This window comes from Solanum pennellii, chromosome 6 (genome assembly GCF_001406875.1).
Source record: "Solanum pennellii chromosome 6, SPENNV200".
NCBI classification, from domain to species: domain Eukaryota; kingdom Viridiplantae; phylum Streptophyta; class Magnoliopsida; order Solanales; family Solanaceae; genus Solanum; species Solanum pennellii.
The window spans coordinates 51,906,874-51,920,662 of record NC_028642.1 but is presented as its reverse complement, the minus strand read 5'-3'; the positions used below and the strand labels follow the sequence as shown (position 1 = coordinate 51,920,662).

General features: G+C 34.3%; 2 protein-coding genes across 9 annotated transcripts; both read right to left on the bottom strand.

Moving 5' to 3' along the window:
• Positions 1-21: 21 nt before the first annotated feature.
• Positions 22-4,890, bottom strand: LOC107021334 (protein PHOX1-like). 2 transcript variants are annotated; one of them, XM_027918057.1, is made up of 5 exons: positions 4,498-4,890; positions 2,356-4,331; positions 2,039-2,266; positions 524-577; positions 22-265 (listed from the first exon to the last, which is right to left on the bottom strand). In XM_027918057.1, the coding sequence occupies exons 2-3, from the start codon at positions 4,268-4,270 to the stop codon at positions 2,124-2,126; spliced, it is 2,058 nt and encodes a 685-aa protein (XP_027773858.1). In that variant the 5' UTR covers positions 4,271-4,331; positions 4,498-4,890; the 3' UTR covers positions 22-265; positions 524-577; positions 2,039-2,123. The 2 variants fall into 2 exon arrangements, with proteins under 2 accessions (XP_027773858.1, XP_015077461.1); XM_015221975.2 differs by lacking the exon at positions 524-577.
• A 2,600-nt stretch (positions 4,891-7,490) lies between these two features.
• LOC107023472 lies at positions 7,491-12,421 on the bottom strand. 7 transcript variants are annotated; one of them, XM_027917717.1, is made up of 5 exons: positions 11,551-12,421; positions 11,197-11,311; positions 9,334-11,093; positions 8,382-9,230; positions 7,491-7,800 (listed from the first exon to the last, which is right to left on the bottom strand). In XM_027917717.1, the coding sequence occupies exon 1, from the start codon at positions 12,303-12,305 to the stop codon at positions 11,691-11,693; it is 615 nt and encodes a 204-aa protein (XP_027773518.1). In that variant the 5' UTR covers positions 12,306-12,421; the 3' UTR covers positions 7,491-7,800; positions 8,382-9,230; positions 9,334-11,093; positions 11,197-11,311; positions 11,551-11,690. The 7 variants fall into 7 exon arrangements, with proteins under 7 accessions (XP_027773518.1, XP_015079662.1, XP_015079663.1 ...); XM_015224176.2 differs by having other exon boundaries at positions 8,382-11,093; XM_015224177.2 differs by lacking the exon at positions 8,382-9,230 and having other exon boundaries at positions 11,046-11,093.
• Positions 12,422-13,789: the final 1,368 nt, after the last annotated feature.

Genomic DNA, 13,789 nt, shown 5'->3' with positions numbered 1-13,789 from the left:
CTGTGAGATTGAATGAAGACGAAAAACGAAAGTGCAATTTTTTATATTACAGACTTACAAATTCAATGTTACAGTTTACTAGCTTTAAGAAAATTGAATGCAACTAATTTGCATGGGTCCTCTAACAAAAAACTGTAAAAGCCAATGATGGCACAGAAACCTTCACATGTAGAACAAACAAATCTCTTGAAAAGATGGAACTCGGCGAAGTATCAGCAAAGGCAAATATAACAGAACATGAAGACAATAACTCACAAGAAAGAATCTGCAAGAACACGAGAAAATAGCTTACAAGTGAAGGATATGCATCTTCTATATTTAACAAACAGTAGTAATCTAATATGTGTATGATAAGTTATTATTGAAAGCATATATGATCCCTCGGCACCCAAGGGTGTGGCCTAGTGGTCAATAAAGTGGATTGAGCACCATGAGGTCTCAGGCTCAAATCCCAACTGGGACAAAAGCACTAGGTGATTTCTTCCCATCTATTCTAGCCTTAGTGGACAGAGTTACTTGGTACCTGTTGTAGGTGACTGGTATCCCGTGGAATTGGGCGATGTGCGTGCAAGTTGACCTGGACACTACGGTTATTAGAAAAAAATTGTATGATCCCTCTCCCAGTAAAACAAAAGCAATAGAGAGAGGTTCTTATGCAGCTGCAATTAAAAATACATTGCGCACAGGACATTCCTCAACATATGACATCTTCATCAGCCAAAACTAGGATCATCAGGCTATATGTAAGACTTTACCTTTGACAAGTTAGGTCTGCAGGGTTTACCCTGTGCGCACCCAATGGATAGCAATTGCGGGTTCCCTTGTCATCAAAAACTTGCCAATACTAATAAATTGGTGAAGATTTCATAACATGCAAAATGAACTATATTGCAGAGTTACATTCAAGTGCTAGGTAGATTTGTAGTTTATTTTGTAACACAAGTAACTAGCATAACAACAACAATAATGCAATTTATGAGCCAGGATTCTAAACAAAAATTATTCAGGGTTCTAGGGAAGATGCTGTTCAAAGGAAAAAGCCCCTTCCACAAGGATATTTGTGAATGACAATCAAAGGAACTTCTTATTGGTAGCTATAACTGAATATTTGGTTCAATAATGCTGCAGTTGATTAAAATCAGTATCTTTTAACTGAGTTTCCAGTTACTACTGAGCAGTACTTTTATAGGAGACTTTCATATGAGTTGTTTCACTGTCAGATTTTCTGCTGTTAGGACTCTATTCTTCACATCTATAGCCTGTTTAGCCAAGCTTTAAAAATCTGTTCATTTTGAGAACTGTTTTTTGTCAGAAGTGCTTTCCTGAAAAAGGACCTTCAAAGAGGAGCAGTTTGTGTTTGACAAATTTATTTGAAGAGCACTTTTGCCAATGTTAGAGAACCAATTTGTGCTTGGCTAAGGTTCTGAAAGTGCTTCAAGGAAAATCTTCTTTTTTCAGCTTTTGAAAAACACCTTGCTACTACTCAAGATTCAACAACACATTTTTTCCTAAAAAGCTTAGCCAAACACCTCAACGCTCTAAAAATAAGCACTTCTGGCTTCACAGAAGCTTGGCCAATCCTATTTAACTTCTGCTGCTTCTATAAAGAGGATCCAGAAATACTTTCTTTCTAATTTAGCTCCTTTATTATGTCCTGTTTCAACCGAAGCTAACATGACATTATGACTTGTAACTGAAGTGAAGATACGGCAAAATCCCAAGACAGACCACAACAATCACAAGAGTTCACATAAATAAAATCTTTGTTTTGAGATGATAACATTGTCAATCAAGAAAATATCACATGAAATCTTAATTCAGAAACATGCATCTCTAAAATTATCTTCCTTTTCCTTTTTTACCGTTCAAGTTACTCTTTTATGGTTTTATTTTCTTGTAATAACTCAAAGAGTGGGAAGAACAGACAGGAAAAGCATCAGACATCGAGGGTAACATGCTTCGAGTTATTCTCACCACCATTTGGTCACAATAGCATTAGCATGTAAAGGACACACTACTCTGGGAAGCAGTTACTTACATATTGACTTGGGATGTATATCACTGCATAAAGTTGTTGAGGCGATACCAATAGTCTTTGTTTTAATGTATCATAGCTTTGCAATTCAAATATTTTCCAGTATAGAATGAAGGCTTGAAACCCGACGGCGGAACAATGGTTCTAGCCTGAAAGTTGGCACCCCAGTCTGCCACCTGTTTGTATCATACATCTCACTCCATGCCTGAACAATCTCATCAACTTTGAACCCTGAAATTGAATAGGTACAATATGTTAAAGAAAATCACTCAAGAGAAACATAAAAAGACCAGCTTATAAATGTCTCACTCATATTTTACCTTCGAGAGCAGTTTCATTGGAACAGTGGTTCTTTATCATGACTGCAATATCAGAATGTGATGCTCCAGCTAGTTCAAACTTTTCTACTGCAACATCTAGACATTCTTCCCAGGTTGGTAATCCTATCTTAAATTCCACCACGGAACGTTCGTAGAGCATGGTTCCCCATAACAGGTAAATCTGAGACCTCATGTTTTCAGTCTGCTCTTTAGTTTCTTCAGATGATTTATCTTTAAGTATACCCTCCAATCCCCTTTTGTACAATTGAGCTTTATATTCCTCATATTTCGAGAGTCCATTTAGATGTTGTTCTTCCATTTCTTCCCACATTTCCATCCCTCTATCGATGCTATCCTCAGCCTTATTGTATAGTTCCAAGATCTCTGCACATGTCCCTGTCTCTAATTCAACTTTACTCCCAATCAAATAGTACCATGAGAGTTTTGCTTGTTCAAACTGCTGCTGACCTAGTGCAAGAAGGCTTTCATAGAAATCAGGCTTGACTCTAAGAGCTTCTTCATACCTCATTTCTGCAGTTTCATATTCTTTTTCTGCCCATTCATATGCAGATTTAACCTGTTCCGACACCGTCTCTCCAGAACCCTCTTCTGTGAAAAAAACTTCTTTTCTTGCTCTAGACATGTGTACATTTCCCCAGTTAAACAAAGACAAAGCTGCCATCTCTTGGAACTGAGCTGAAGCAATGTCAAAAAGCTCTTCTGCTTCTTCATTTGTAACAGTGTCCTCCATAGCTTCTGAATATAATTTCATTCCTGTCTCGTGAAGGTCCAGATACGAGTCACAATCAACTCCAACATGGTTCTTGAATAGCCTTGCGAATTGGACAAACCAGTTCTCAGGGCAAATTGGCCCTTTATTTAGTTCCCCATCCTTTTTTACTATATTTGATCTGCAGATGCTCGATTTCTCATCTTCTTCAACCCTCAAATACGTAGGTTCTTTATCTGGACTGACTTCTTTGATGTAGAGTCTTAAAGAACCTTGAAGACCAACAGATGATTCAGCCAACCTGAGCTCATCAGTAGTTGTAATAGTTACCAAATCACCTTCTTGATCCTTGTACTTGATAAGTGCGCCCTTCAAATTTGGAAATCGATCTAGAACTATATCTCTCACAAGTCGAAAACTGCAACCAACTGGTAACTGTGCCCATCTTATATCCTCTCCAAGAACCAACTTCACTGTTCTTATCATCGTTTTTTCTCCCTGGACAGTTCTCTTCTCCTCCACTACCACCTTGTCCTCGGCCTTCTTTTCTTCGACTCCATCAATCTTAGTTTCCTTGATTTCAACTATCCTCTTTCTATCAAATTTATTGTTCTTCTTCTCCTTTTTCATGTTATCCTTCACAACATTGGCAGATACTGGAAGGGGTAAGACTAACTTCTTATTTTCAACTTTAAGTATTTCTTCTATTTCCTTTTTAACCTTGTCTGCAATCTCTAAAGCAGTCAAATTGTTAGGTTCAATACTCAAGACATGGTTCACATCTCTTAAAGCTAAATCAAGCCTATTCAATGACTCATAACACTTTGCTCTCTTCAACAAAGCTTTGCTATACTTGGGAGCAACTTCAAGTGCCAAGTTACATTCATTTATAGCTTTTGGAAACTCGCTACGCCCCATTTGCATGTAGCAACTAGCCAAGTTGCTATGCAAATAGGCAACATCAATATGGTTCCTAGGAAGCAATTTGAGTGCCTTCTCATATTTCAACATGGCTCCCTCGTGATCGCGTTTCTGAAAGAACCTGTTCCCTTCTTCCTTCAGTTCTTTAGACATCTTGATAAATACAGCTGTGTCCTCATCAAATGCTTTTGATTTATGCTTCACATTTCCATCATTTGACTTTGATTTTACATTACTTTTCTTCTTACCAGTTGGCTTCCCCATGGTTTATAACTCCAATAAGCTAATCTTAGAATAGCCCCAAAATCAAACTTATAATTTTGCCCTGAAAATGAATAAATAACTATAAATTAAAGACCAAATCTTTTCAAGCATGTTCATAGCAAATGATCATCAAATTCAATAGTACAGATGTAATTTTGATTCATGGAATTAGATAATACATTGTAGAAATGTAACCTAAATTGAAAGAAAGAAAAAAAAAAGATTACCTTCAATAACACGCCCTTCCAACAAAAAAGATCATATGAAAACTTCTCCGTTTACTTTTTTTTAGAACGTATCGCTATCTTGAAATAATTTTTTTTTTTTGATTCATATATATAGTCGATCGATAACAATTAATTGATCGATATATATGGAAGAGAAAAGGAAAATATTGACAAATAAATCAGATCTGCAATGATTATTTGTTTGGATTTGTTTTGTTTTCCTTTCTCTTCCATGTTTGTTTCTACGTTTCATGTTCTTTTTTTTTGCAAGACGTGCGCACCATAATTTTGAACAAAACATTCTGAGGACTCTCTCAATTTGGTTTTAAATTAATCGTTTCAACAGTAATAATTATTTTAGAAAATATTTGTTGGAATTTTGGTTATAACTTTAGAAATAAAAATCCATTAATGTTGTAAAATATTGTGTATGCAGAAATTACAAATTAAAAATTGATTAACGGTATATTTATGATCAAGAGCGAACCTACGTAGCAAAATTCATAAATTTAAAATTCTGAATCAGTTTTTTTTTTTTTTATGATATGTTAGATTTACAAGAAAGCCAAATGATTTAGAATGTTAGTTAAGGATCCTTTTCATCATTCTTCTATAGAAGGTGGGCTATATTGGTCCTTAATGTATACTTTATTTTGTATATTACTTTGTTTTTCGTTAATTATATTTTATTTTTATTTTACCTTTTATTATAGCTCTACCTAATATCCTGCTTTTTTTGTAGGTTTATTTTTTATGTTGTTGAAAAAAAAAATGATATAATTTATTCGAACATCATGAATATTAAAAATATAAATATAATATAATATATTATGAAGCAATATATATAAGAGGATGATGGTTGTGGGAGGCCATTTTCCTAGTAAATAAATATGTATTAACTTCACTTTGCTCTGTGTGGAATTATATAAATTTCAACTGCAAATTCCATGAGAAAGATATACTTCATGGAATCAACATCTGATTGTTGCACTTGGGTAGAGCAAAGACAAACCTTTTATTGCTGACATATTGTTCAAAATCACATCACAACATTTCAACTACTTGTACCTAGATTTGACATGAATCAACTCACATCTTTCATAGTTGGTAGACTCTACTCCTCTCCCAAGGTTTTGCTACGCTCTATGTTCAAAGCTTCAACTCAATCACTTGGATGGACATATGGGATTTGACCTACCAACTGCAGGATCGGGTGTGAGAATGGTATCCAAGTGTTTTCTGCCCCTCCCAATAGGACTTGTTTCTCAACCACTCGTTTACTACAAGAATGTATCACGATAAGAATCAAAGCAAAGTGGTCTTGTGAATGTCCAATTCTCGCGTCTTCTTTAGATACGTAATAGAACTCAAAACTAGTTTTCTTACGTATATGAACTATATAATTTTAGAGGTTGTATATAAACTATATATTTCCCTTCTTTAGAGATTGAACCGAAAGTTGACTAACATAGGTGACCACAAACCAAGCAGAGATGGAAAAGATCAAACACAGGAATAAGAAGCAAGCTCGCCTTCCTTTTTGATCATTTGAAGAAAGTGCACTTTAGATACTCCGGTAACTTAATTTCCCAAACTAATATACTTGTTTGAAATATCTCCATGTTGTTGGAAAAATGATTCTAGTATCTCGAAAGTTATATTATTTCCTATTATACTTGAAAGAGAATATTATTTTATGTTCTAAATATTTCTCTCCATAAATAATATTCTATTGCCATTATTTTTATCTTTTAATTAGCCCTTATTTTCTGTTATAATATGGTTGTTACAAGATGTTTCTTTTGCTGAAATGAATTGCCTTCAATTCATTAATGTGTTCAATGCCTTTTCTGGTTTTTGACTATTTCAACCATTCACATATTTGAGAGGTTACTAATTTCCTATATAAGTCTAATTCTTACTAATATTGAGTAAGAGGGAAGACAAGAAAACAATTCTTTCTTTTGATATATTCTTATGTTGGGTTTTCTTTTAATTGAATCTTTGTTAGTTACTAGAAGAGCTTGTTGAATCCTGGGATACACTGATACCGGGTGAAATATCCTTAAGGACAGTTTCTATCGACACGCCTCTAGCTATGAGAATTTTCTACAAGAGTTCGTGGTGAAGTATAAGCTTTGATGAATTCGGTGAGTGTTTGTGATGAAGGTATTTTTCGTAAGAATTTACCACACATGTGTGGTGCGATAAGATAAGGACCAGTAGGGGCCGATTTGTCCTTTTTTCGGCAAGAACATGAGAAATATTTGATTTTGTACACATTGTCATGAGTCATCTTTTAAGTAAGTCCTAATTGGCACTTATTTTCAATTTGTTCTAGCATGTACTTGAACAAATCTTCAGAACTTAGTAAGTATATCAAACTCTAAATTTGAAATAAAAAACTAAATTTTTGAATCAAAACTTTATTCCAACAAATCTTCAATAATTCGAAGATAATATCAAAATCTCTAAATGATGTCAAGTATCGTGCACAATCATAACCCTACTAAACACAAGTTTATGAAGTCTAAACCGACAGACATGGCTCAACAAGTTCGTCGTCTAACACAAAATCACAACTAAAGTCCTTATATATATATATATATATATATCAAGTTTATTCCTGCTTTTTGAGATGTGGAGTCACTAAAAATTGTTATAATCAATTTTCTCTAGTAGTTTTTTTTGTGACTGATTTCTCTTGATACATTATCGATCTTTGTTAAGAATTTATCAATTCTAATTTTAAGAACTTAGTTTCCAAATGTGCAAATGTTATAAAAATTGTCAACAGTATTCCTCAAGCAATGTATGCATTTGAAAATAATCAGGTCTTTTTTCTCAACGCTTTTCATTTAAAAATAACCCTAAAAATGTGTATCTGACGAACATTATGTTTTGAAAAAAATTCGAGGTCCAGGCAATTTATTATTTTCATTTTCCTTTCTCTACTTGAAGAACGTTGTGATCAAATCTATTTAAAAAAAAAATTAAAAATTACAAGTTTTAATTTAAAACTTCTTTTTAAAATAGTAACAATAATTTGTAAACCTACTACTATATTGAAAATTAAGGCCCCAAATAGTGTTTGATTTACCAGCTTCAACCAAGAGCCGACACTTTCTACTGGAGCACTAAAGGGAATGCACAGAACACAAATTTTCTGGCTATTCCCCAAAAACTGAATTAAAAAAATTCTAACTGAAAAAAGAAGAAATTCCACGGTGAAGGGTGGAGCTCACCAAATCAACTTCTGCAACAAAGCAACACTTGTAATCTGCTCCTCTATGAAACCTGTGTCTATATTGGCATAGGTCAATATAGAATCCACAAAAGAGAACGACACTATACTACTGACAGTAGAGGTCTCAGCGTTCTCCTCACTGTACTCAAACCAAGGCATAAGATGAAAACATGTAGTTGATGAACGGATAAGAAAGAAAATACATCCCTTTATATGGATGCTCGATGACTCTTTATATGGATCATCATTCATGTTAATCCCTTAAAGTTAGTAATCTTTATACTATTGCCATTTATTAAAATCACGCATTGAAGTATTTTACATTTTAACTTTATCATAACCATGCATAAGAGAGTACATTATGGCTGTTGTCACTATGAAAGACGACACAATTCTTGATGGGATATGTTGTCTTTTCTTGGTCATCTTTCCAGGGAATTAGGTACTGTTTTAGGGTTGAAAAGAGTTACCACAAAGAAGAAGATAGAGCACGAGAAAGACTCATTCAATGATGTGCAATGTGAACTCACTCATTCCAGTTTAGCTCACATTAATACCTTAGAAACATTAATTCAAATAACTTATGGGGCATGATCTCTTCAGGAAAGAACTTCAGTAAGAACAAGTCGTAACTCACCTCAAGATTCTTCCTTTCTAACAAAGTTAACTTCTACGCTTGCCAAAAACAATCGCCAATTCAAGTGACCTGCCAAAGGACTTGCTTTCAGATTTTCTTGAAGTGCACCAGCTTGGCATCCCACATGTTAAGCCTCTTTAAGATTTTTTTTTCAATCTATTTCTTTTGTCTCAGCTTCAACCTGTCTCTTTCAATTTCAAGTCCCAAATTCTTTAACAAAAAATTCACTAGACATTTGCTCCTTCAGTTTTGTGATCCCACACATGTTTTAACCTGTCACCAACATATCATCCATATACAGGAGCAAAGTGATGTACGAATTTATAAATTTCTTGAAGTAACAACAGTGATCATCATTACACCAAGTAAAGCCAATAGTCATCATAAACCTGCCAAACTTCAAGTATGGTCTTGGTGCTTGTTTCAAACCATAGAGACTCTTCTTCAGTCTACGCACCATATTTTTCTTATCAGCCTGTATGTACACTTCAGGTTGCTACGCATACACGTCTTTCATATTGATCTTCATAAAGAGAGGCTGTCCTTACATCTAAATGCTCTAAATATAAATCTTATGCTACAGCAATACTAAAGCAACTCAAATAGTAGGTAATTTAATCACATGGGAGAAAATCTCAGTAAAATTGATACATGCCTTTTGTTGAAAACCTTTTATTACCAACCTTGCTTTATATTTCATTGAACTATTATGCTTCTGTTTCATCCTGTACATACATTATTCTGGATTGTCTTATTCCCTTCTGGTAGTTTGACCAACCCCCAACTTTGATTTATGTGGAGTGAGTACACTTCATCCATTTCCTCAATCCACTTGAACTTGCGCTCAACCTGCATTGCCTTATCAAAACAGCTAAGCTGACAGCCATCTGTTAGTAATAAGTAATCAAGAGAAGGAGAATATCGTTTGTTAGGAAAACTCTGTCTTACATACCTTCTTAGCAGAAACGGTGTGCTCTCATAGTCAGCCTCTCACACCTTTTTATTGGTGCATCCGCACACCTCCTCTTCACATGTCCGAACTATCTTAATTTCTTCCCTCATCTTGTCTGCCATAGTGGTCACTAACTTCCGCCTTATCTAGTATAACTTTGTTCCTAATCTTATCTCTCTTAGTATGCTAAAGACCCATCTGAGCATCCTCCTCATATCTGCTAATTTCATCTTTTAAACATGCGTGTTCTTGATTCGCCTGCACTCTATCCTCATACAACAAAGTAGGTCTAACCATTACTGTACAGAACTTACCTTTAAGCTCTAGTGACACATTCTTATCACATAGTATGCCGAAAGCGAACCTCCAATTCACCCATCCACTCCAATACAACGTGTGAGTCATCATATTTTTCGTTTTCTTTGATTATTGACCCAAGATACTTGAAAAATCCTCTTCCGGGTATGACTTGTATATCAATCTTCACTTCCACCTCCATTTTTCATGTGTTACACCACTGAACTTGCACTCCATGTACTTTGTTTTAGTCATGTAATTTGAAATTTTTAGATCTAGGGACCGTCTCCAAACTTCCAACCTATCGCTAACTCAACTGCACGTTTCGTTGATCAATAATATGTCATTAGCGAATATCATACATATTCATGACACCTCTCCTTAAATATACCACGTTAATTCATCCAAACATACTAAGGGTTGATCCCTCGTGCAACCTCGTCATGATAGAAAAATGTTTTAATAATCACCTCTCACAATTCCTATCCAAATCTTTGGCTCCATCATAAAATGTCTTTAATTGTTTTATTATAAGCCAAAAGAAAACACCTTTTAACTCCAAACACCTTTATAAAACTTCCTTAGAAATTTTATGAACATTATTGTATGTCTTTTCTAGGTCAACAACCTTCTTACAAGGTGAATGAGTTATGTGGTTGCTAAAGATCTTTAGGTAATGGTTGAAATCTAGCTTATAAAAGAATTATGTCAAATACAGTTCAATCATGACCAATAAGGGTTACTTTAGGTTTAAAGTAATTGTAGATTTCTTGCAAGAAATATTGATGGATATTAACAAATAGAGTGGCAGTGTGGCAACCATTCCAATGTGTCATGTTTAGGTTGATAATAAAAAACTTTCGTTTTCCAAGTCCTCTCCTTAGCACTTTTGTGTCACTAGTTTTTGGTATATATAGTTTTCAAGGGTGGATTTTTCCACGAGTATTAAATGGGAGTGTGAATGAATATGAACAAAAAGGGACTGGATCATGAAGTATGAACTACTCAAGACCTCCCTTTTTTTGGACTCATTCCTCATTTCCTATCTTTCCCTCAATATGCCAACTAACCTCCAGCTATTTTTAATCATACCGTGACTTCACAACGTTCGGGAAAGTTCATGCTTAGGACCACTGGCATCCTAACTGGGCCATACCAGTACAGCCTGTATCCCATTTTCTTGCTTTCATTAATGGCGTTTCCCCTTTACTTAATTTCCAAATTATTATTTCTCCTTTTAGACTTTACTATTATTATTATTTTCATTATTGTATTAACAAGATTCCTCTTTTGTTACTTTGTCCAGTAGGTTCAAATGTCTCACTTGAATTTAACATTCATTTTTCAGTCTCCCATCTCCCTCCGTCATTCCAAGACAAGGTAAAATTTACGAAGATCTGTAGTTAAATACGTACACGGCATCAGCTCTCCGTTAGTCCAAGAATTTGAATTATACGCCGAACCTGTAAACAAGGACACCAAAAAAATTCAACTAGAAATAAATACTAAATACGTAAATAAAACTATAAAAAAAAATATAGAAAAGGAAAAATATAAATAAAATACCTCGAACGATGACGCAAAGATGCCAAAACACGACGAACGCATATACGGCGAACGAACGGGAAATGCCATCGCAAAACGGAACGGTGAACGCCAAACACGACGGAAAACACAAAGGCTGTGAACGAACACAAAGAGAAACAAGTCACACCACTTCATCGAACATCAAAAAAATCCACAAACGAATTACTAATGATTTGTTAATTAATCTTTAATCGAAGTTACGAATTCCTGATTTTTTTGCTTTAAATTTTAATCGGTTTAATTAGATTTTAAAAGTCCAAATTGTCCTTTCAATTGCAATCAGTTACTGCAACAAAACCATATGTACAAGGGAGAATTCTACTACTTCCATACTGCATCAAAATTGCCCTATAGCTTTCATTTCACCGGAGTAGTAAGAACCGCAGCCAGGATCAGACGCCGCCGCCGGAAAACTCTCAAGAGATGAGCCTCAGTTAATATATGAAAATCACCAACCTGTTACCACGGAAATTTCACAGGTTATCAGCTTTGGACATTCTGGAAAGCCGGCTAGGACGCGGTTGAAAGTCACCTCGACGTCTCTGATGATGCGACGATGGCCTAATAAGAGCTGCCAAAGCTCGTTTCACTAAATCACCTTCAACAGAACAGATACGCACCAGTGAATTCGTCATCGCTGATCTCCGTGCATTCAATCGGCTGGGCGAATACGAAATCGAAGGAGTATTCTTCACATTCTTATGCATACTACACCTGAACGAACCAGGATGCGTCGTAGGTGAGCATAAGCACGTCCTCTTCGGGATCTGCTTCCGAACCACCTGATCACGTTGAGACACCGCCATGGAACGCCGAGGAGAACTGGATCTGTCAATGGAGAACCTAACACTAGGCGTAGAATTCACCGGCGCCAGAGCGTGAAGATTCACGCGCGTCGGAGAAGCAGATCGGTTGAAACAGCCGGTCGACGGAGAGGAATAAAAGCTAGAGTTGCTGTACGAAGCGAACGACATCGCATCAGTTGCTGCGGTGGTGGTGTTACAGAACCGGCCGGTAGGTGAGATTGACCTCTCAAACGCCGATTTCAGCAACACTGGCCCACTAGGCCTTCTAGAGGAATTCGCCATTTTCAGTGAAGATCTATATAAACAATTTCTGTTTGTATAGATCTCTTAAAAAGTGCCCTAAGGCTTTTCAGTTTGGCAAACCTAGCGAGTCTCGAAGGGTAAATTTATAGGTGGGAGAAGATGATGGTCGGATTGTAAATAAGAAGAAGTTTTGAGGTGTAATTAGGAAAACAAATTGTTAGTATGGTTAAAGTAACCATGATCACTAGTTAACCCGAGAGACGAGAGTGGAGGTTGAATATGGGCTTCTCAATTGACAGCGACTTATATAGCAAACGACAACAATTGGAGCCGTTTTGCCTGACTGCTTTTGCAGAGAATAATATAGAGTACCACGTATTTGTCTTTTGTTTGATTGTATATAAATTTGAAATTCGAAATATTTTGAAATTATAATTTTGTATTTTTTACTTAAGATTTTAAAAGTAAATTCTATTATTATCCGTAAATATTTGATCTTCAACTAATTTCAAAAAACATTTTATTTAGTTTTTTAAAATTTTCACTCATAATTTTTTAACAAAAAATTAAAATAAAATATTTACTATTAAACGTTCACTTGAAATTTGGAGCATTTTTCTTTAGAGTTGACTCTTTCTATGAGGATATGAACTAATTGAAAATAAATTTTAAATATTCAATACTTATTTAATTTGATTTGGTGTGAAAAAAAAAATTGAGGATTTTGTAATTAGAATATTAAATAAGTGAGTCGGGCTATTTTGATAGTTAACATCAGTAGAAGTCATAATTTGCTAACATTAAATTGAGTCAATTCGAGTTGAACATTAAGTTATTTTTGAATTATTTTTGTTTGTTTGTTAGATTAAAATATTTTTAGTTGAAAAAATTACATGAATTAGTATATTCGGATATATAATTAATGATTTTAGCGATACTGTCTTTTTATTTATTATCATTTATAGCAATATTATGTTAAATGTGCAATATGTATTAAAAGTGAATCATCTACGCAACATATATAAATTATAATTGTTTTTTGAAATATATTATGTTTGTTTGGTAAAAATTTGACATATTGTATTATAAATGTATTAAAATATGTAACAAATATACTATTCAGCATTAAAACTTGTATTATATATGAATAATAAATTATTTTGTGTAATATATATTAAGCTTGTATTATAAATAAACTAAAAATAGTCTTTTTTTTAACCTTTAACATAACTACCAATTCCCTCATCATTTTTCAAAAACAAAATTAAAATGTTAGTAGTCATGCATATTATAGTAAAATACGCATTTATTTATCATTATGTTAAATAAAAATTCATCGTCAATAAGTGAAGGTGAATATAAGAAGTATAACTTATCATATCCAAATTATAAAATTCTTTATTTATAGTTTATTTATTTATCATGAATATAGTAAATAATAAGTTAAAATGAAAAAGATATTTTTATACACACCGTGATATTTGTTATTTTTTGGATCAACTTGGATTAAATGTTCAAACTAT

What these genes read in the sequence shown, in the direction of transcription:
- LOC107021334 (XM_027918057.1), bottom strand. Translation starts at nt 4,270, where the DNA reads ATGGGGAAGCCAACTGGTAAGAAGAAAAGTAATGTAAAATCAAAGTCA. An exon ending in CAATGAAACTGCTCTCGAAG is followed by an intron (nt 2,267 to 2,355) that starts GTAAAATATGAG and finishes ATTCAATTTCAG; the next exon opens with GGTTCAAAGTTGATGAGATT.
- LOC107023472 (XM_015224176.2), bottom strand. Translation starts at nt 12,305, where the DNA reads ATGGCGAATTCCTCTAGAAGGCCTAGTGGGCCAGTGTTGCTGAAATCG.